General features: G+C 33.2%; 1 protein-coding gene across 1 annotated transcript; it reads right to left on the reverse strand.

Moving 5' to 3' along the window:
• Positions 1 to 1,424: 1,424 nt before the first annotated feature.
• On the reverse strand, positions 1,425 to 20,841 carry LOC149482232 (uncharacterized). The gene is made up of 4 exons (XM_089703920.1): positions 20,642 to 20,841; positions 5,830 to 5,924; positions 5,169 to 5,292; positions 1,425 to 2,706 (listed from the first exon to the last, which is right to left on the reverse strand). The coding sequence occupies exons 2-4, from the start codon at positions 5,850 to 5,852 to the stop codon at positions 1,657 to 1,659; spliced, it is 1,197 nt and encodes a 398-aa protein (XP_089560046.1). The 5' UTR covers positions 5,853 to 5,924; positions 20,642 to 20,841; the 3' UTR covers positions 1,425 to 1,656.
• Between the last annotated feature and the right edge of the window lie 1,651 nt (positions 20,842 to 22,492).

Below are 22,492 nucleotides of genomic sequence, written 5' to 3' on the forward strand. Positions count from 1 at the left end.
AACGTGATGCTGCAACTTTCTATCACACTTTGAAATCTCGCTGATGTAGTTGATATGTGTTTTCGGAATTATGAACTCCTTTGTAGTTTGTAAGTTAGCAGTCAGACATACCAGCCATTTGCCTGGTAATTGCTTTATTCTGTTGATATATAGGTACACCTCGTCGTAAACAACTGCGATACATTTTGCACACGTTATATTAAAAGCTTACAATTTGTCGGTCTAAATATAGAATATTACAATGAAGACTGAATTTTTGACACGCCCGAACTTGAAAGCTGAAATAATTAGGAGTAGCTGAAATTGGCAGGATGAGTATTCGATTTGCGTTGGTTCAACATTTAAGGGAATTTGTGCAGGCGAGTGCTAAGTGGTGAATCCGATCGATATCTCGCTAATGAGTGGTGCGTGACGTGCGGTTTTACCATGTGTGAATGTTGAGCATGCGGCGTACATATTATTATATGTAAGGAAAAATATTGTGTTAAATTTAATAATGTGAATAACATATTTATGTTCCAATTTTCTTTATAAATAAAACAACAGAATCAGAAACTTTGTCTTTAGGTGTAATTTTCAACACCTCCAAGTTTATACGTATCCTGCAACTGAAAATATAGCTTCACAATTTTATACGAATAAAAAGTTATTAAATTATAAATACGGATGCGATGTTTGAGTTTAATTAATATCTTTTCAGCAATTTAAATCCGTTTCATATAATTTCATTATACAAAAATATCATAAAATAAATCTCGTACAAGAGCACTTGTATAAAGTCGTCTCGAGTCACGGTAATGCAGCCCAATTGCATTAAATAGCATCGCACAAAATAATCCGTTTTATGAAACAGTTGAGTAGATGGACTTATGCAGCTTCATCATTATTGACCTCTCAAAAGACCCATTAAAATCATATCTGTTACTTATTTTATAATAATAATAATGAAAACCCGATTATATATCAATAGCTGGAGATGTTTTATTATTCGAATACTTGGCGTTCCGCTCAAGTTCCGCCTATTAAATTAAAATAAATAGTCCAAAATAAATGTATAAGTAATGTTTGCAGTGCACAATCTAAGAATAAACGGTATATCTCAAGTCAGAACGCTACAGTCAGTGGTTCCGTCCGACAGGGCAGCATCACTCAGCCCTATCTGATGTCGTCTGCTAATTGCCTAGAAATACAGATACAGCTATTTTCGTACTTTCATTAATTTTTAAACTGTTCTACTAAAATATAACCATGAAAATTATTTCATTGTATTTAACCAACTGACTGAATTTCTTATCTTTATATTTAGTGGTAAATGAAATGTTGCTAATTTTATACATACTTTTAGCATAAATGATTACATGTTCAATAGAAATAAAAGAAAAAGAAGTATAATGAAACAGATTTATTATTCTTAATATCTTTATTACATTCATGTGGATCGTTGAAGATGCATAACAGTCGAATATATTATTTTACATAAAGCAGTTCAAATAAAACAACTCGTACAAATGGAGTCAATAAAACAAGTATTCCAAAGGCAAACGTTTTATGGTCCAACGTATACTAAATGAACGGACCCATTCAATGTAAAATTTCGCATTACACTCTCACATATTATACAATATTTACAGATACAATATTGAACACCACAGGCGGTTAGCTGTTTGCAAGGAAAGCGATCGACACAATAGTTAGCGCGAGAGAGTGCTCTAGGGCGTCCCCCACGGGGCTGGCTCCGGCGGCCGCCCGGGCGCGCGCGCTGCCGCCGCCTTCCCCGCGGCACGCCGACCCCGCCGCGCTCGCCAAGCTCCGGCCCCGCACTTTCAATGGAGATATACATAAGTTCTCTTCTGCAAAGTCGGCCGTCAAAGCCAACTGGTTCGACAGTGGATCTCGGCCGCACTCGCATGGCAAATGATTGCCGCGTATTATAATATTTTCCACCTCCAGGACGACCGCTTCGGGCGATTCGAGCATATGATTTCCAGTCATTTTAAAAGTATGGACACTATTATTCTGTATTAAAGAAAGCTCCTCGATACCGTCGATTTTGTTATTACACATTTCTAAAATATCCACACGCCGCAAACCATCAAAGGCGCCTACGCGTATAACTCCCAGATCGGATTCCCGTAAAGCCAGTCGACCGACGCGGGTTAATCCAAAGAACGTATCCGGCATCAGTGCCGGTAAATCCATGTAAGCTAGTTCCAGCACACCGACGCCTTCTAAACCGAAGAAAGCCTTCGGCTCGATGGACTTTATACCAGACGGTAATTCTATTTGAGAGACATCATTTAGACCAGAAAAAGCGTGAGCCAATATCCGTTTTATGGGATTATTCCTTAGCGAGATAAGTTTTATAAAATTGGTTCCGGCGAATGCATAGCCTTCGATTTGTGCTATTCGATTATGCGAGAGGACGATTGATGATATATTCTGGAGCGCAGCGAAGGCGAACGCGTCCACCGTAGCGAGTGGCGTGTGTTGTATGTAGAGCTCATCCAAGCGGGGCAGGCCTCGGAAGGCGAAAGGGCGTATGCGCGTCAGGTTGCAGGCGTCGAGAGACAGGCGGCGGAGTTGCCTGAGATGCGCGAATGCATCGGACCGTAGGACGCGAAGATCAGCCCTCGACAGTGATAACTGCATTACATTGGGACTTAACGCTGACGGCACGCCTCGCAAACTTGCACTGTTGCACACGACCTGCAATACAAAGAAAAGATACACATCCTAGAACAATTTATAGTTTTTAGGGTTCCGTAGCCAAAATGGCAAAAACGGAACCCTTATAGTTTCGTCATGTCCGTCTGTCCGTCTGTCCGTCTGTCCGTCTGTCACAGCCGATTTACTCGGAAACTATAAGTACTACAGTGATGAAATTTGATGGGAATATGTGTTGTATGAACCGCTACAAAAATATGACACTAAATAGTAAAAAAAAGAATTGGGGGTGGGGCCCCCCATACATGTAACTGAGGGATGAAATTTTTTTTTTCGATGTACATACCCGTGTGGGGTATCAATGGAAAGGTCTTTTAAAATGATATAAAGTTTTCTAAAAAACATTTTTCTTAAAGTGAACGGTTTTTGAGATATCAGCTCTCAAAGTCGTAAAAAGTATGTCCCCCCCCCTCTATTTTTATAACTACGGGGTATAAAATTCTAAAAAAAATAGAGGTGATGCATGCTAATTAACTCTTTCAACGATTTTTGGTTTGATCAAAGTATCTCTTATAGTTTTTGAGATAGGTTGATTTAACTGTAATTTATTATATTTGCTGCTACGGAACCCTTTGTGCGCGAGCCCGACTCGCACTTGGCCGGTTTTATATTTTACAATTCAAAGTCTCGCTGCTCTGTAGCATCATAATCTTTGTAGTTACGTGATTAAAGATGGTATATAAAAGATGGATGGTAAATAGGTAATGAATTCTATATATTCTCTTCTCATTTCTTATAATTGAGTTTTTAAGTAATGTTTTAGATGAAGTATTGATGTGAAACGGTCCAAATGTTTTTTCGAAAAACAATTCTCAAATTCGACTAACTGTCCCTTTATAGGATGTATGATCCCTGTGATTATTGTTTATCATTAACTGTGATATTGTATATTTATTATTAACATATGTAATAATATTAATTTATTTATGTCCATAAATGTCATATCTAAAGGGTTATGAATCCGTGCACTAACGTATCGATTAATGACTCGCGGCACAATTGCCATTGTTTATTTTGTCAATAAAATTAATCCTCTCCCCACGCACACACCCTCACCCATATTGTGATTGAATTGTTCCAAACTTAATCTTTACAAATAACCCGACACCAAAATCGAAATCGATTCCGTTTATACAGCATAGATTAAACGCAAATACTCATTTTTAACAAGTTTTGTTTTGTATTCCATTCGTGTGCCAGATAATTAATTAATAAAATTATTATCTATAAACTACACTAACAAAATAGCCACTAGTTTTCTATTAATCATACATCGATATGTCATATATAATAACCCACTCAATAATGGATATTACATGATACATATTAAATATTAATGTTATTAGTATCCAATTGGACGTTCCCCGATATATATTTTATATAGAAAACATATGAAATTTTAGTACAATGGCGTCGCTAACTTGGCAACAAGTAACTAGGCAATTCGCTTCTACTTCAGTAAATATTTCGTAATACCATCATTTAGCATCAGGAGAATGAGCTCGAAGGGACGCTTTTATTTCTATTGCCGGACAGCAGGTGTTATCCATTATAAGGAAAATTATATTCAATAAGAATAAAATTTCCCTTGGGCGCTAATGATAGAAACTCCCGTGTAACGTATAAAGTGACTCGTGAGGGGCCTCCGCGTTAATCGGCTTTATCTTTCTCACACGGTGAAAAGTATTTTACCGAGTTTCCTGCTTGCAACAATTTTAATTACTGTTTACGTTACTTTTGTGGACTAATGAACTTTGTGCAACTGTGAAATGGGATCTGGGGAAATACATCTAATATGTAAAAAAAAGTAGAGATGTGGAAAATTAAACGAGATAATCCTGGTACGTTCATCGTTTTTAAAGTGAAACTTTTATTACATCGTCTCAAACTGTTTGGTCTGTGTAGCGCATGTCGCGTGTATCGCGGCTGCCGAGTAGGTATACCTACTCGGCAGCCGACCGTCACGCGACATGCGCTACACAAAGCAGTGTTCGGAACCGTTCGAACAGTTTCACTTTTACCGTGGTTTCATAAAACCACACAACATTTTTAATTCTCATTTTGTTATTAATGTTCATAAAAAGACTAATTCAGGCTAAACCACTTACAGATAATTGAATAGTGATAAGTTATAAGAAACCACATATATTCCATAATCCTCTAGTCGGTGTAGAAGGAAAATGGAACATTTTAGCAAACTTTTCTTATTATCTTAATAATCCTAATAATTGCCAGAAAGTTTTATCAATGAAGCCGTAATTTTTCGAAAAGCGCTATAAATATGGAACTTGGACGATGTTTTGTTCAAGATCCATTGTGATTGTTAATTTACATCGGTAAGTTAGTAAGCTGGCTATTCTCTCCAAAAATATAAGAATTTAGAAGTATGAGATAAAAAAACTTAAATACTGTTTTTTGTTTGTTAATAATATTGAGCTATAAACCTGGGATTGAGAAAGACAGATGCATTGCGTTGGACAGGACGGCACCAGGGTAGGAGCGAGCACCTGGTTGTTGACGGGCACGAGGGAGGCCCACGCCACCAATATAGTCCAACGCACGACCCACCTGTAACATACACAAATAACATCCACGATAAATCGTCACCTTGGAAATACATTATGTGTATTATTATACTATAAATAGAAATGATTGATGGTGGGTAGATCTTACGCATTAAAAAGCCAAGTTTAGATCCCAAATTTACTTCACACCATCGTCAATAGGAAACACCAAACGTTCAAATCGTTTGAGTATCGTTGAAATTACGCAGGATCGTGATACAGATATCCATCTAACATCAATCAGTTCTCTAACCACAATATCAATTTGTTTTCTATTATTTTGTTATATTTTACCTTTAGCTCTACATTATAGATATTTTATTACTATTTTTAAATACTTATCACTAAAATACCTAAATAATCGTACCTTACTTCATTTAATGAACCATTAAAATCCCAAGCATTACAACAATATCTATTCTATCTTATCATAACAACGAACCATTACGATACCATTGACCTTACAAGATCCGTAATTTAAAGTAAACACAATTTAATCAGTAATAAAGATGAGAATTATAGCAATAATCTGTCAGTTAACCTGATGGATAGCGTGGGTGCCATGGGCGGGCGCAGGCCAAGCGCGGCGCCCGCCGTGCGCCCTCACCTACGCCCCATTACCCATACCGAGCCGGCCTGTGAACAAATACAAAATTGTTTTCATTATAATTCATCTTTCGTTTGTGACATTCTGTGTGTAACAAAATCACTCATACATTAATAGAAATTAGAAACAAACAAGCTTTGGTAATCATGTAAAATTTTAAATCATTGGCAGCAATATTGTTTGTAATATAAACATATTTCATAAATAGTAGAAAACTAGAAAATATATACTTCATAAAAATTATTTCTAAGTTCGATTTTAAAGTCGTCGATTTTCCATATGTATAAATCAACATTAACCGGTAATTATATTATAAGAGTTTGATTAATTATTAAATTAATTAATTATTAATAGTATCTACGTATCTATTAATTGGCAGTGCCAAAATTGAGTGAGTATATAACGCGTTTAAAACTAAGCAAGTAGAGTAAGGGTTATTTGCTAACATATAAAGTCGGTACAAGTCAGTGACCCGTCCTGTGAAAAGTTTTATTGTTTGCGTTTAGAATAACTTTCAGTTTTAACTCAGCGCACTAGCTAAGCAACTACATGGATAACTTTTAATAGGAAAAGAAGGAATTACAATTCTGCAAACACCTGGTAACTAGGGAAATTTCAAATTTCATTCTAATATCAACTGAACTGGTTTCGATTTAACAGTCTACTGCTCTAGAGAAAAAGGACATTTCGATGTAGTCAGATCCAATTATACTCAGTAATTTGAGTGGAAATTGAAAAAGACTGCCGTGCAGCACTGATACTAGATGTCTCATTGGCGATAAAAATATCGTTTAGACTGTATGTATTATATAAATAGAATACTAAACTATGAGTTTATATAACTATCTGTCCAATTCAACTTTGTACTTACTGCTATAATAGATTTTATTTTTTTATCACGATAACGTCCATGAACTTCTCATTATGCCTTTTTTTATTATGTTTCGTGAAAAGCTTTACAATTATTACAGGAAGCCTATAGACTACAATAAGACTAACAGCACGCTAAGCAATAACAAAACAAGTACAAGACTAGACATTTTATGTTCCTTGTTCTTATTACTTATACAATACGTAAAAAAGGTCGCTACATAAAACATCTAGGCGGACTTAAACACCGACATTATTAAAAGGGCTATAATGAAAGCCTACATATAAATAATGGGCTGCAGACGTCGCAGTGGCTTGAAATACAAAACACCGCTTTGAATAATGCCGGAGTCGGATGCCAAAAACTTAAAATTGCAAGAGTACGTTTACGCTGTGTGGAGATTCCCTCATCTCATTCGTCCCCCGAGCACCATTACGCCCGCCCGCGAGAGACACATGCTTTTAAACTAAACCATACACAAATTGCATGAGAAAGTATTAATAAATAAATTAACGATAAGCCGAAAACCACTTATTAAAGTACAACTAACTTAAAGAGGCACTCTATTTCTTTGTTATCTACTGCTATTATTGTTATAATTATTATACTAAATAAAGTATTTATTATTACTACTATCTTAGTAATATGATATAATACATATTAGCTACTAATCAAATGAATTCTGAAAGCTATATTTCCATAAAAAAATTAAACTGAAAAGCTTCCTAACTCACGCAAATACCGTTAGCTAGTTATCATAATGAATTCGCCAGTTTGCAATTAACCAACAAAGTGTGTAGACGTATTTCCATAGACTACGTGAAGATATTAATTTAATTTATAATAGAGCCTCTCTCTTAATACATGTAAAATCTCATCTCAATTTTAATTACTTCGAAGCTTGAATAGATCTTTACGGTTATAAAGATGTTAATTATTAATTACGGAATGATTCTGTCGAAAATTGTATTATCTCGCTGTCGCTTTCCGTTGTTATTTTTCTGTACTCAGAGAGCTCTCAAATATTTGTTAAAGAACGCACATAAAGTCTATAATGGTAAATTAAAATGTAATTTAATTCAGGCCATGTTTATATTTTCATATAAAAAATAACTCCGCATTGTAAGCTGTGTTTATTATATTGGTTTAATACATGGAATTTATTACTCTGTATTCGAAAATTAAAGCTAACACATTCTGTAGTGCTTTTAATCTAAAGTTCGATTGAACTTTTAACTTTGGTCGTTAGGTCCATTTGCAATGTCATTGCCGCTACAAAAAAAATCTAATACTAAATTTGTTATATTTCTCTTGCGTTTTAATTTTCATTCGTAATTCAACGTCTTCGAGTTTATTTTAGGAGTATCTACCTACAACTTTGTTTGTTTTCCTACCAAAAGACCGTAATATTTATTATACAGTATAAATACTCTGAAATGAAACTGCGGGTAGGTATAACGTATCGAAACTACCGTTTCTTGTTTGTCGTATTTCCAATTAATCTTGGTAAATTTTATAACATCCAGTGTAGTGGACAACTTTAATTGGTTTCCGCCGACTGAGCAATCAATCATCGACCGCACGGTGCAGGAATTCTTGTGCGTGCCAATTCATTACCAAAATATAAGATTTTTATCATAAACTATTCATGATTTATAACTCTCAAGAATAAAATAGGCAAAATAGCTAGCAATTTGTGTCAATTTCTTAAAGATTTACTTTTGCGGTCAATACATTTTATGAAATATACAGATGCAGCTAATAATTATTAGCATTAACCACGGCTTCGTTCCCATAATACCCGGATAGCGTCTCGAATCACGATAAGCCCCCACATGTTGACAATCAAAATTTTGTATTGATTTTTCTCAGCGGATTATATCTTAAGTCAGGTCATGGAATAAAATAAATTTTTAGTTCGAAGTTCTAACGAAAATATTCAGTGAAAAAGCTTTTCATACATAATCTTAAGTAGGTATCTAATATTGCTATCACTATTTGCTAAACCAAACACTAAGTTCGAACTGGTTTATGTACACTGTGCTACTCTAACAAACAGTTAATACCTATTATCATTAAACATTATGATACGTGTAGCTTCTCTCTGTGAAGAAGACGTAAATAAATGACACTCAATTACGTGTATGAAATACATTACCTTTGCTACACTTGAAAGGAGACACAAGTTATACTAATAATGTAGTTACATTAAGTGTAACTCCTGAAGCAGGTGATTTATTATTCAGTTTTGAAACTACTTTACTAAAAGCAATCTTACAACTTTTCCTCGTTATAACATCGTGCACCTTAAAATACTCAGAAAAATCTCAAAATTGTAGATAATTAATTAGTCATGCTTTAAAATGACAACTAAATATTTTAGAGGGCTAAAGCGATACGATGTTTGTGAAACATGCAGAAGGGACGTGTTTTTTTACATTTACACACATCAACACTCCATGAATAATCTTTATTATACAGCCAGTTTATACCCATAAAGCACAATGATATAAATAATATTATATACCTATCCACATGTATAACTCCTCTTCTATAAACCTCGAATCTAAGCGCTTCTACGAGTGTGCGAAAACTTCAACGATTTAGTAGATCATATTATAACAATATATTAATATAATAACTTCAGTCTCTCCATAATCATTTACAACATATTGCTTACACCATATATTTCACACAGCATTAGAACAGGCTGGCATACTTTAGCACAACAAGAGATTAGTAAACTTAACAAAGTTGGGTCGGAGTGGTTCGCCCAGTTCGTAATTTATGATTATAGTCACAGCCCATCCATGGAATTAGTTTGCGATAGCTGTAGTTCGAAAATATAAAATAACAATAAATACTGCGTAACTAATATAAGTGATATACAACATATATGTATGTAGGTGTGTGCATGTGTGACGATATTTTATGTGATTTTGATTTAATGTTACTCTAAATTTTAGGAGCACTATGCACCAAACAAAATAACGGATTCCGAAAAATATTTTTATGAAAAATTGCTTTTAAAACAATTCCGACAAAAGTAAATCCTTTGTAACGAAAAATTTAATAATAAAATATTATTATTGTTTTAACTCTGTTTCAACAATTTAACTTCAGCGTTCGTGTTTTAAGAAAAGTATGAAGCAGCTAGGAGCGGAAAAGCGGAAATTTCCCGGGAGGAAATGGTTGGACCGCGAGGAATGAACAGGGATACGAGACTAGTTGCTTCGAATTTATATTTTTAAAACGTCAATATGCAAATAACCACTTGTTAGAAGTTCTGTCATTACTTATTCAAGTTATTTAAACTTTAATGCTCAGTCTTTTGATAGAGCTTTGTGAAATATTGCTATATTTTAATCCTTAATGTTTAAATAAATAAGAAATTAATTAATATAATACTATGTGTGAAGTTATGAAGTGAATTGAATTTTATTATAAATATTATTTAAGACATATAAAAGTATTGTTTCCCTATTGGATTGAATTAGGTATCTACCTACAACTCAATAGACCTTAGATGTACCTACTCGTTTTATAAGCCAATTAGTTTATTATTTACTCAATGCTTCTAGAGATAACTATCTTGAAATAACAATGAACGTCGCACGAGAGAAGTACCGAAAATAGACGTGTGTATATGTTTGGAAAGCACTAAGTCAAGGAAATAAATCAATATCAGATGAATAGCAAAGGAAAGTTAAGTGGAAAAATTTTGTCTTTGCATTGTCGACATTCAGTGGCATACAAATCCTCTTCCCAAACTGTCGCCGACAGAGGCGCGCCGGATGACAACCTCCCTATTATCGTCCGTTCGCGAAAAGCTTTTAAAACATTTCCTAATTTTATTAAAGCCTTCAGTAAATCTTTTCCAATTTTTTTTTTACCTTCCATCGGAAAATACGAGGAACGCATTAAAATTTCTACAAATGTATTCTGGTCCAATGATTTCAGAGTATTTACTCAAAGGCTACTGTATTTTTTTTTATTTCAAGTAGTTCCATTTATATTTAAACAAAATAAATTCAGCATAAAAGTGGATATTATTAAATGATAGATACTTAGATATTATTAAATAGCATACTAAATGGTAACGTGAAGATGGAATTTTATATAAATAATTTACTTGATTTTATAAGAAAACAATGTCAGAAAATGTTAATCTAATGAATACGTCGCATACCTTGTAGCTCAAGACGCATAACACGAAGTTAGAGACTTGGCATAGTCACGCTTTAGCTAATTAGCAAAATTCTTACTGATTCAACTAAATTACTGAACAGAATACCGTCCTAAATCTATTTGCGATGTTTGACTTGTGACTTTCCGAAGCGAGGAACTTCGCGCACGAGTTTATGAGTTGCTTAAAGTTGAAAATCAATTTAAAACAGTTTTATTATAATGAAAATTGGAGTTAAAAATAAATCTTTATATCATGACAACAAAGACAGAAATGTGTATTACAATCAAAATCAGTCTTTTAGGTAGAAATAAGTTGGCCAAAAATTATTTCCAACTCCAAAAGATTTGGGACAGTTCATGTAGAGTAGTGTTCATCATAATGTACTTAAATATTAAAAGTTATATTATGTGCACAGGTTTATTAAATTAAATTCTAAAAATAATCTTAATATAAGTTCTAACAGAAAAATATAAAGCAGGAAGGATTAAAAAATCGAAGGACTTTTGCCGACGTGAATCCTTAATAGAGACAGACCTTCTTTTACAAGATTAACATTCAGTGCAGCCCGCGAGTCCGAGCTTGTGCTCTTGTACAATACCCAAGTACAAAATAAAAGCCCTGCACGTATTCCACGTTGAAAGCGGACTTCCTTAACGTCAGCTTAGTTTTTATTTCATATTACGATGAAAACTATTGAAATTGAAAACGCAACTTTGCCCATAAAGATAATAGAGGATGCAATTGTAGGTCTTGTAAAGAAAAATATTGAAAAATTTTTATGACCAATCTCGCGTATTTACTTGTATTTTTATTATAAGCTCCTCGTTAATCACGATTGAAATATTGCGTTTTTAATACTTTTAAAGTAAAAGCTTTCTCAAAATCAACAACTTTTTAATCATTGATTGTAAACTTTCAAGCGACTGTTCATAAATTTAGGGAAAACCTAGCAGTTATCCAAAATCTTAGTACAAAAAGGCTTAGTACCTAGATGTAAAGCATCAGGAATATAGATTAACTGTCTTTAATCTAATTTAAATTGTAATTCAAAGAATATTTAATGTCGATTAAAGAAGATTAACTTCTTTACTCAAGATAAACCATTATCAAATTTAATTATTAACACTTCGAAATTATTTGATCTATATGTTAACGTAATTGTCTGAACGTTTAAAATGATTAATGATTATAATATTAAATTTTTTCACATAATATATAGTAATAATATAGTTTCAGATTGTCGCTGAGGTTGAGGAATGAGGAGGAGATGTTTTGTTATTGAAGAAATTATCAAATGACATTTATAAATCAAAATATAAAATCCATATGAAATCTGACCTGCATGATCGATCGAAAACCAATTTTCAAATATAGGATTCAGATATAGTTTTTTTTTTTTTTATTAGAACATATAAATAAAAAAAATTAGATTATAGACGATTGGACTTTATGTTTAAGTATATATTATTTAAATGTACACGTAAAAAAGTAACGCACTTTTTAATTTTTTCCAACGCAAAAAAGTCGTGTAGGAGCTGCTGCATAAATAAATTTATATGACAGAATACACATAACCTCAAACCAAATGCATATATCAAAGTAAATTGAAAAGTATTCGTCGAATATGATCGGTATAATAAAATTCATTCAGGCCTGGCCTAATATGTGCTCTGTACGACTTGCATTTATCAGGCTTTACTTCGAAGCTCCAAGGATAATACCGTCAGTGAACTCCTAGTCACTCATATTACATTATTATAGGGTATGAAAAAGTAACGGTACCCTTATGTTTTATGTTTATTTGACTACTCACTATCGTCTCCTTGGCAATAGCGGGGGCGAAAGCGGTACGGGAAAGTCCTACATACGAACTGCGACAGCCTTACAAAAGTCTTGTAGGTTCTACTTCAATATAAACCCGTATAGAAGTCTAAAAATGTATATAATATATACATTACTAAAGTTGCAGGAATCAGAGCCAAAAGCATGTACAAGTTCAAAAGTTTGTTGTTCTTTTAAAAATAATGAAAAACAAATTGAGCTTTGACGGACTACGAATCGTAACTATTTTCATTAAGAAAAACTGAATTTTCTTTTAAGAAAAACGAATAAATTTAACATAATATTGGAATTATCTACAGATTACATTAGTTAAAAACTAATGTAATCACTTGCTTACATTAATTAATCGTAATAATGGTGTTTTATTCACTTATTTCATTTTTAGAAAGACATGTTTTTGATCACAATACAAATCATAATTTATCACAAAATCTTGAAAAAAAAACAGCGATCGATTGTGTTATTGTTTTCAAACAAAGAAACTAATAAAAAACCCCAAACGTGTAGGTACAAAAGCGAAAGAGATGAAACAAAGGTTACCAGATCATATTCTAGTGGTAAAATAAAACAATCCTCATATTCTAATAGAACAAGAATATTCGACAACTTATAAGACCTTGGACTAGAAATAGTTTTCTTTTATCTCAAAGGTGAAAATAGTAAGTGCATGGTTGAATATCTATAAAAGTTCACATTGATCATGCACGGATGACCGCCCAGAGCGCTCGGCTATCTCCCACCCTGAGGTAGAAATTATATTCTGTGAAGTTTTATTTTAACACTTGTAATTTGTTTTAAAATTTTATAAAAAAGAATACTAAATTCAACATTCCTAAACAATTACTTATTTTATCAACCGAGAACTCAACAATGGAAAAATTCAGTTGAAAAGAACAGAATTACTAATTAGGAATAGGTATTCACAGTCCGTATAAAGTTTCAAGAATAAGCGTCATCACGAAATTTTTTTGTAAAAAAATCTGCATTTAAAATATATCGCGTTCAAATTGCATCCGACGTTAATTGAGCTTGGGTTTACGAAATCATGGTCGAAAGAATTTTCTATCCCGGTTAATGAGTACGGTACAAAAACTTGGTGTGGTTTTCTGTTGCAAACTACGTGAATATTTTGCGTAGTTGAATTCTGCACTCGGGACTAAGTACGCGATTAATGTGTGTCGTCCACATGTAAATCTCTGCAAGAGAAACAAATAAATGTTTTGCAAAATGTTTTCTCCCAACGGCACAACACCTGATAAATGATTGCTACGGGCGTTTTATGAAAATGTGTAGCGATAAAATGCTACGCCATCCGGTAATATAATAATTATTGCTTTATAAAATTCAGTGGATGAATAAATCAACGCAATTATTATGCGTAAAATATTCCAAAAGCTGATATAACTTGCATATTTTATCAAAAAGCTTTTCTGTAGATATTCTACAGAACCGATTGGAAATGTTCAAACATCGAATAATAGGTATAGGTACTTAACTTTTCTTATATTATCATTTTACCCAACCTTGAGTCCATATTATGATTACAAAGGTCTGAAGCATTTCATTGTGAGGTTTATAATTTTAGATGTTCACCCGTATAACCTTTCGGTAATTCTTAGGTATATTAAGTATGACTTTGTACCTTTGTAAAGAAATTGCTTCACCTTAACGAGAAACACGTTTTTCGAGCTAATACCTAATTATGCTAATTCATTGCCAAAGCTCGAGCACAAAAGCGTAATAATGTTTTAACTAAAAAGATTTTACCTTGTTTGAACACAGTAGTCCTTAATATTTTCATTATAATTTCTAGACCGGGAGATACTGACACAAAATTTCGAGTCATTTGTAACAGGATGGCGGTTCTACAGGGGTCTTAGTACGCAATGACAAAAAGAAAAACGATGGCGTGAACGCTGGTACCGGCGGCTTAGTCACGTGGGCGTTAGTCGAACTCGTCGGAAAATAGCGAAAGTCAAACGATTTGTAACAGTATGGCACTTATTTTTCCTGTAAGTTTGAGGATCAACAAATATAAATACAAAATTTCAAAGATCTATGTGTTGGAAATCTTCACTTATATAAATTAATAATAAATTAAGTTTTCAAGTATGACAGCACTTTTTCCCCCTACTAGAAGTATGGCAAATATAATAATGGTCACATTTTATCAAATACTCTCCAAAAATCCAAATGCAATACTGGTACAAAAAGTTTGGCGAAATAAAAATTTTTTGCAGATTTTCGGCGGTATGGCGACCATTTGGAATCGTCCGAAAAGTATGGCATGGCGATTTTCGTAAATGGCTGCACGACGATAGTTACCTGTGCAAAAGTTAGCCTGGTACAAATGGTTGAATGATTGTTTTATTTAAATCAACACATTCGCGTCGGTATGGCGGGCTTTTAGTCACACCGGAAAAGTATGGCATGACACTACCGCCTACTACTTTTTTATGGGCTATCGGTAAATTCTAAAATTTTTGTGTTACAAATCGTTTGACTTTCGCTATTTTTCCGACGAGTTCGACAAACGCCCACGCGACTAAGCCACCGGTACCAGCGTTCACACCATCATTTTTCTTTTTGTCATTGCGTACTAAGACCCCTGTAGAACCGCCATCCTTGTTACAAATGACTCGAAATTTTGTGTCAGTATCTCCCGGTCTATTACAAAATAATATCTTCTACCCGAATTCTTTATTTAAATTGTTTCTAAGTCCTATTATCCTCCTAGCTTTTCAAATAATATTTGAAAAAGAGCAATCTTTAAGGAAAGATGAAGATCTTAGGCCATGTTTAATTGTCGGAGCTCGTGAAGAAAAGGGCCCAAATATAAATTTGAGTAACAATTTAAGAGAATGAGTAGCGACGGTAGCGACAATCGCGAAAGGCAACGAAAGGGCGGACACATCGTATAAGTCACTGTCACGACCCGCTTTTGCTCAACTTTTTTGTAATTTTCGGCATTTGTAGCTGATACAACAATTATAATATACATTATAATTATTAATGTAGTTAGAAAATGAGGATTTAATACTTTAATCATATTATAGTAGGCGCTGAAGCTTTACTATAAATATGGAAATAGTTAAATGTATACCAATCACTCATTGATATGATAATGAGTTTTTATTTTCAACTAGCGGTCCGCCCCGGCTTCGCCCGTGGTACATATTTACGTTTTCTCTACATAAAAACCATCCTCGTACTTCAAGGAATATAATAAAAAAAGAATTATCGATATCGGTTCAGCCGTTCTCGAGTTATGCGCTTACCAACACATTTTGCGATTCATTTTTATATATAAGAAGATTAAGTGACTAAATGTGTATGATAATCTCCATAGCTATTGCATATATATCTACACCTATTATCTATTTTAAAAATTTTGTCATCCGTTCGTGCATTTAAGCAAGCTTTACAATACATATATGTAATGTATAAGAATAATACAAATTGTATCAAAAATCAATCATGAATTCAGTGCGCACATCTTTAAATTTTTTACACAGGTATGTATTATAATGTATATTCATAATAATGACCATAATACTCATATTCGATATTATAAACGAAAAAACCTTTTACTGGTTTTCCAAGAAACAACCAATTTACGTGATCTAGGAATTTCAAAATAAAAATATTCGTAACAAGATACTTTAGAATTCTTTTCAATATCAAAAAAAGTTATGCAATTCTACTTAGGTATGATGAATAACGGGTGTCCTACTGAATTAGTTAAGTTGATAGTGTTTGGTAGACTAAAGCTAAATAAACACAATTTCTACTATAAATACAATGACGTCAATATAAAATTCATCTATTTTTCCATTGCGTCTATTTTCCTTACTTTCCAAGTTTCCATTATGTTACAAGTGATACCTACGTATACTACACATAAAACTAACCTCACAACGTAAGTACTGCATAAAATGTAAAAGCTTTATTTGCATAATACTAAGTAAATGTTGATATTTTCAATTATCTAAATTATTTTTCTGCATCATAATAACCCGTGAAATTGTATTCTTTTTGCATATAAAAATTTCTAAATAACTTGTTAGTTTGGAAATATTTAAGATCTTCTTCTCAAACGTAACTTCAAATTGTGCTTCATCATCATCATCATCATCATCATCATTCCAGCCTTTCAGGACGTCCACTGCAGGACATAGGCCTCCCCCAAAGATTTCCAAAACGACCGATCACCAGCGGCCTGAATCCAGCGGCTTGTGCTTCAAATCTTATCAATTTTTAATATCGTTCAAACAAATTTATTTTAGATCAAGTCAGTTACATTGCTTATAGGGCAATTTAAAATTTCAAATATAGCAAATTATATAACTTTTATGATATGTAACAAAAGTATTGCCGACTTTATTGTAGCTACAAACTCGAATTGAATATTAATCAAGTTAAATCACGAGGCCGCACATTGATTAACTGTTCAAAGAAAATTAATTATAATTTTCTATTACATACTATATATATTTTGTATAGGTAAGTCCTATACAAAATATGAATGAATAATACAATATGGGTAGTTCTACAAAGTAAGGAATTTTTAGCGGCTCAGCCAAATTATACTAAAAAAAACGTTTCAAAGTAATTAATTTGTACGGAATACTGTTATTTAAAGCTGCTACTTGTTGGTCACTGAAAATAATTAATAAAAACATTTATTTATGCCACTAAATCTTTGTTCAAAGTGTCAAATTCTCAGGATCCTGAAGTGTCCCTCGGACAAATTCTGGTTTAAAGTTCGTCGTGATTTATTTACTTTTCTGTATCAAGGTAATTTGAAAGCCAAATCGGTGAGTTTACTGTGTTTTCTTGCTAGGTAGAATAATTATTATCTTATTTTCCCAAAAAAACATTAAAAAAATATTGTCAACATTTTGTCCCCACGCTTTCATATCAGGATCCTGGTCGATGTAAAATAAGCAAATAACAGCTAGGTTTTTTGTCGTGCGATGTTGCCGTTCAGCTGAGTCAATCAGACGTACGAAAGAGACAAAGAATATCATCTAGCTATTCACACCTAGCGCGTAGTACAGTCAGCCCGGCGCGGTAAGTAAGGGAAGTGGTGTCGTAATCAGTGAAGTTCCCAGAATCCTGGTAAGATATTTTTTACGTAATTAATAAATAATATTAGGAAATATAGCGTTTTGATACGTAAGATGCTGACGCAAAGGCCTAGTTTTGCTTAATTCTGGTTAAATGTTGTAAATTGATATGTTTTTTTAAATATTAGACAGATATTCTCAGGATCCTGGTCTCAGGTTCCTGTCAAATTGAAAGCCAGGATACTGAGGACCATCCAGGATCCTGATAATTTCACACTAAAACATTGTTTCTGCGTAAGAAAATTTAAAACTTTCTACCTATAAACATTAAACTACGTATAAATTAATGAAATAAATCATTTGAGTAGCTGTCGTAATTAAATATCTACAGATAATTAGTATTGGTAATGGTCATCTTTAAGTATGCACGTAATCTTTTAGAAACTTCGGAAAAAAGCATAAAACATTACTTTTACCGATCTTGGCAGTTCCTAGTACTATTTTGACTGTAGGTGTTTACACTACAACTTAACTTATGTCATGACTTAGTAGAAAAATAAACCTTTAATAGTCTAATAACAATGATTATACACATGTAAGTGTAAAATAAAGTTGGTTGCATTGCACTGTATTTTGAACACTAAATATTATATTTTGTTGTACAGAAAAAATTGCGAAACCAAAGAAAAGCTAGAAATTGAGGTATGAAAAATTAAAATAGATCCCCTGAGATTGGCAGCTGAAAAAGAAAAAAGACAGACTACGATAAAAAAACAGACTCAAAACAGAAGCGAAAATTGAATTCCAAGAAATGTAGAGGCAAAAAAAAATGGAAAGGAAAATAAATACACTGACTGTGAGTGCCTTATCTGTGGTGGTCTCACAGCGAAAATACTACAGGAAATGACTGGTTCCAGTGTCTAGTATGCAATAATTGGGCACATGATGGATGCATTAAAGGCGATTCTATATTGTTTACATGCCCTGACTGCTCAGCTGACTGTGATTTTAAAATTTAGCATAAAAAAGTTTAAATTTATAAAGAATAGAAAAAATTACGAGATTTGTGGGACTCGAACCCGCATCCTTTCACGCCATTCCGGGGCGGATGCCTGACCAATTCAGCCACTCGTGACCCACCAGAGCAATCTAATTTATTCTATTCTTTCAGTTTTATGTGTCTAAGGGACACACTGCGTGCCATCTATTGAGATGATTAACAACCATCTTAACCAATATGAAACACTTTTCAGTGAATACAATATTGTAACGATGGAACACGACCTTTTTTTTTGTTGAAATTGATATTTTTTGTTTTATGGCATTCAAATGCTTTTTAAATATAAATTTATATTTTTAATTTATATATTTAAACAAAAAGTATCAATTTCAACCGCCAAAGTTATTAATACTTACCTTTTTTATTATTTATTTTTACTAGATTTAAGTACAATGCTAGGATGAAGTGTCATTATGTCTCAGACTTCATTATTTTCATGTTGTTAACTATCTTTAGGAAGATTTTACTTAATTCTTAATGCTCAATGATCATTTGATGAATAGAGTTCCTGTTCAAGACTCTTTAAGTATAGAATTAGTATGTAAGCCAAGCATAGAGCTATTTTTCGTTATTATTAAAGGTACTAGTACCATTAAAAATTTATTAAATAATACAAATTCATGTAAAACATGATAAATAAACGTTGATCTCGTTGATCTCTACCGATTTTTGTTGTTTTTCTCAGTTTCCTGGTGACCTGCTCAGTTTCCTGTGGCTTGATTTCCTTAAAATGGTCATAAATCGAAAACTATTACATATTCTGACTGTTCCGCTCTATATACTTTTAGAGACGTTGTACTCTTGTCATTAGACTGAATTCCGCAAACAGAACGTTTAAAAAAATGTGGGCCGAAATGAGACTCATTTTCTTCCATACTTTGTAGAACTACCCATATAATAATATCAATATAAACCTAATCCAAATAAATACCCATTTTTTCTTAATCTTAAGTAGGTATGTTTAGAAAGGTTTGCTAATCCATACTAATATTATAAATGCGAAAGTAACTCTGTCTGTCTGTCTGTTACTTAATCACGCCTTAACTACTGAACCAATTTGCATGAAATTTGCTATAGAGATATTTTGATACCCGAGAAAGGACATAGGATAGGTTTTATCCCGGAAATCCTACGGGAACGGGTTTTTCTTTGAAAACGCGGGCGAAGCCGCGGGCGAAAAGCTAGTCGCTAATAAATACGCTGATAATCAAATACATAGCCATTTTAAAAATACTAAATATATTTCGTATATTAGCGATCATATGAAATTTAATCCCCATTATCGGGTTTAAACAAATCTGTATAAAGTCCTACAAAAACCGAGGATCATTACATTTGCATGGATTTATATTTCCCTAGATAATAATATGTTACGTTTGACATTATCTTGTATATGACCTACCTGCAATTCAAACAACATAATTATTATAATATCTCCGATATATACCTATACGTGATTCACGTTATAAAAAGCACAATTATACACTGAATTTATTGGATAAATTTGTATTTTCAATACATTTATTCTTAGAACTCTACTTAATACATATTACCTAATTGATCCACGCACATCTCCCGGGAGACTGAAAATTGAAAGTTCCAATCACAATTGGCAAATAACAGCGTAAATATACTTAATATCGAATATTTTAATTTATAATTCAATGAAAACAACAAAAGCAACGCGCAAAAAGTTTAAAAGAAACGTCACGTACCGAAACTTTGAATCCCAACGGCACAAAACTTCTACGAATGAAGAACCGGTCATTACGAAAACATAATTCATAACATTTAATAATCCATTCACTAAATATCACTTAACACTAATGAAAATGTATGAAACCGCGATGTGTATTCACAGAACACGATAGATTCTGGAGGACTCCTGTGGATGGATTAGCGTGACTCGCTCAGATGCGGGCCGTTGACTGATAGAGCCCAGTATCAGCCTTCGCGTTTCGCTCTCTCGCGCAGTCGCAACGTTGGAAGCCTTCATCTGTCTCAGAGCTCTATTAAGTCGGCACTATTCCAATACATCTAGTGCGTCGCCTCATACAATCCCAAATTAGTGCTATTAAACATGTGTTAAGCCCTAAAATTCACATTAAATATTCATTGTGTCTCCAATATAAATAATAAATAAATAAAAACTTTATTGACATAAAGTAGTAGACATAAAGACTGAATTAGTTAAATACTGTGTCTCTGGTTAAATACTCTGAGCCATATGTGATTAAACTTACAGTAAAAATATAACAAAATATGTGTCCATTCTTTTCAATTCGCAAATTATATAATTTATATGAAGTATAAAATCAATTTTATTAGCAAACACTTCTCTCATAGCACCCATAAATAATTAAATTCATTTCTATTTCAGGTAACTACTACCTACGTCAAAGTCAACGTAGAGATTATTATTTTAAAAGACGTGGGTAGGAACTTTGAGCATTTACCTATTGTTATTGCGGTAGGTACCTATAATAGCATACCTACAAAATTGTTTCCGTTAAAATATGTCCTTATGCTTTAAATTTTCCTTCAATTTATTTACTCACTTTAACCACAAGGTTTAATCAGTGAAATATTAAATTGAGTTTATATAAGTGAAAACTGATCCCGTCAGTCAAATATACTAATTTCTCATTGTAGTACCTATTGAACAAGTTTCATATCACATTATCTTATTTTATTTGTAGCTGTTGTAAAGTAAGTATGGAAACAAAAACAGGAGCGTAAAAATAGTTAGCAGTAAGTGTAGATACGTGTTCACACTCGTATACGCAATGGATGGGAATGGCTCGTTACGTCGCCAGTAACTAGGGTAAACACACGTCCGCTCACGCCTGATGCTGCTGCGTGACTGTGCTCCCCACTACCCGCGAACCCGAGACATCCGGGGATATAGTACCTATACTTTACTCAAACACTACATCCCTTCCTTATTCTATTTTTTTCTTTTATTAAAATATAATCGTTTACAACATACTTTATAGACATACATTATAGAAAGCTATCAGACTGATTTAGTTCGGTAAGATTTCATTAGCGGTATTCTTCGCTTTCATTTACATCACCGTTGTCTCCACCTGTATCCTAAACTTTCTGGACCCCTTCCATTCCATTCTCCCTCTGTTTTTATTAAGTTACATTACTTCTATGCTTTTGGCTAGTATCCACGTTTCTGACAAGTACGTATCCACCTTCTAATCGTTCTACACTGTTTCGAGTTGGTTTAAAGTTTGCTGTCAGTTTGTTACGCTTTTCCATCTCCTTTACATATTATACTTTATCACTTGTTATTGACCTTAAAATCTCCTCTTTCTATCTGTATGTTATTTTCTATTGTTTTTTAATCCCTGTCTCTAACATCGGAATTGTCAAATTTTTGTTCGTTATACAACCGAGAGGAAATTTTATCTTTATTTTTTATCTTTATTTTCTGTCTTCCAGAGAATGCCCTTGTTTTCCAAAAGAATTTCATTTCATCGGTTGTTCTTCGGAGCTTGTTTGTATATTCAACTTTCCAGCTTGGTTCCACAGTTTTCCTACAACTTCTCGAATAC

Source organism: Colias philodice, chromosome 15, assembly GCF_061535455.1.
Source record: "Colias philodice isolate Cphi_HAF_F1 chromosome 15, ilColPhil1 Martin Lab GWU primary, whole genome shotgun sequence".
Classification (NCBI taxonomy): Eukaryota; Metazoa; Arthropoda; class Insecta; order Lepidoptera; family Pieridae; genus Colias; species Colias philodice.

Excerpts from the sequence above, each read along its gene's own strand:
- LOC149482232 (XM_089703920.1), bottom strand. The coding sequence starts at position 5,852 with ATGGCACCCACGCTATCCATCAG. Across the intron at positions 5,293-5,829 it reads GCACCCACGCTATCCATCAG|GTGGGTCGTGCGTTGGACTA; the intron begins GTTAACTGACAG and ends TGTATGTTACAG. Across the intron at positions 2,707-5,168 it reads TCTGTCTTTCTCAATCCCAG|GTCGTGTGCAACAGTGCAAG; the intron begins GTTTATAGCTCA and ends TTTGTATTGCAG.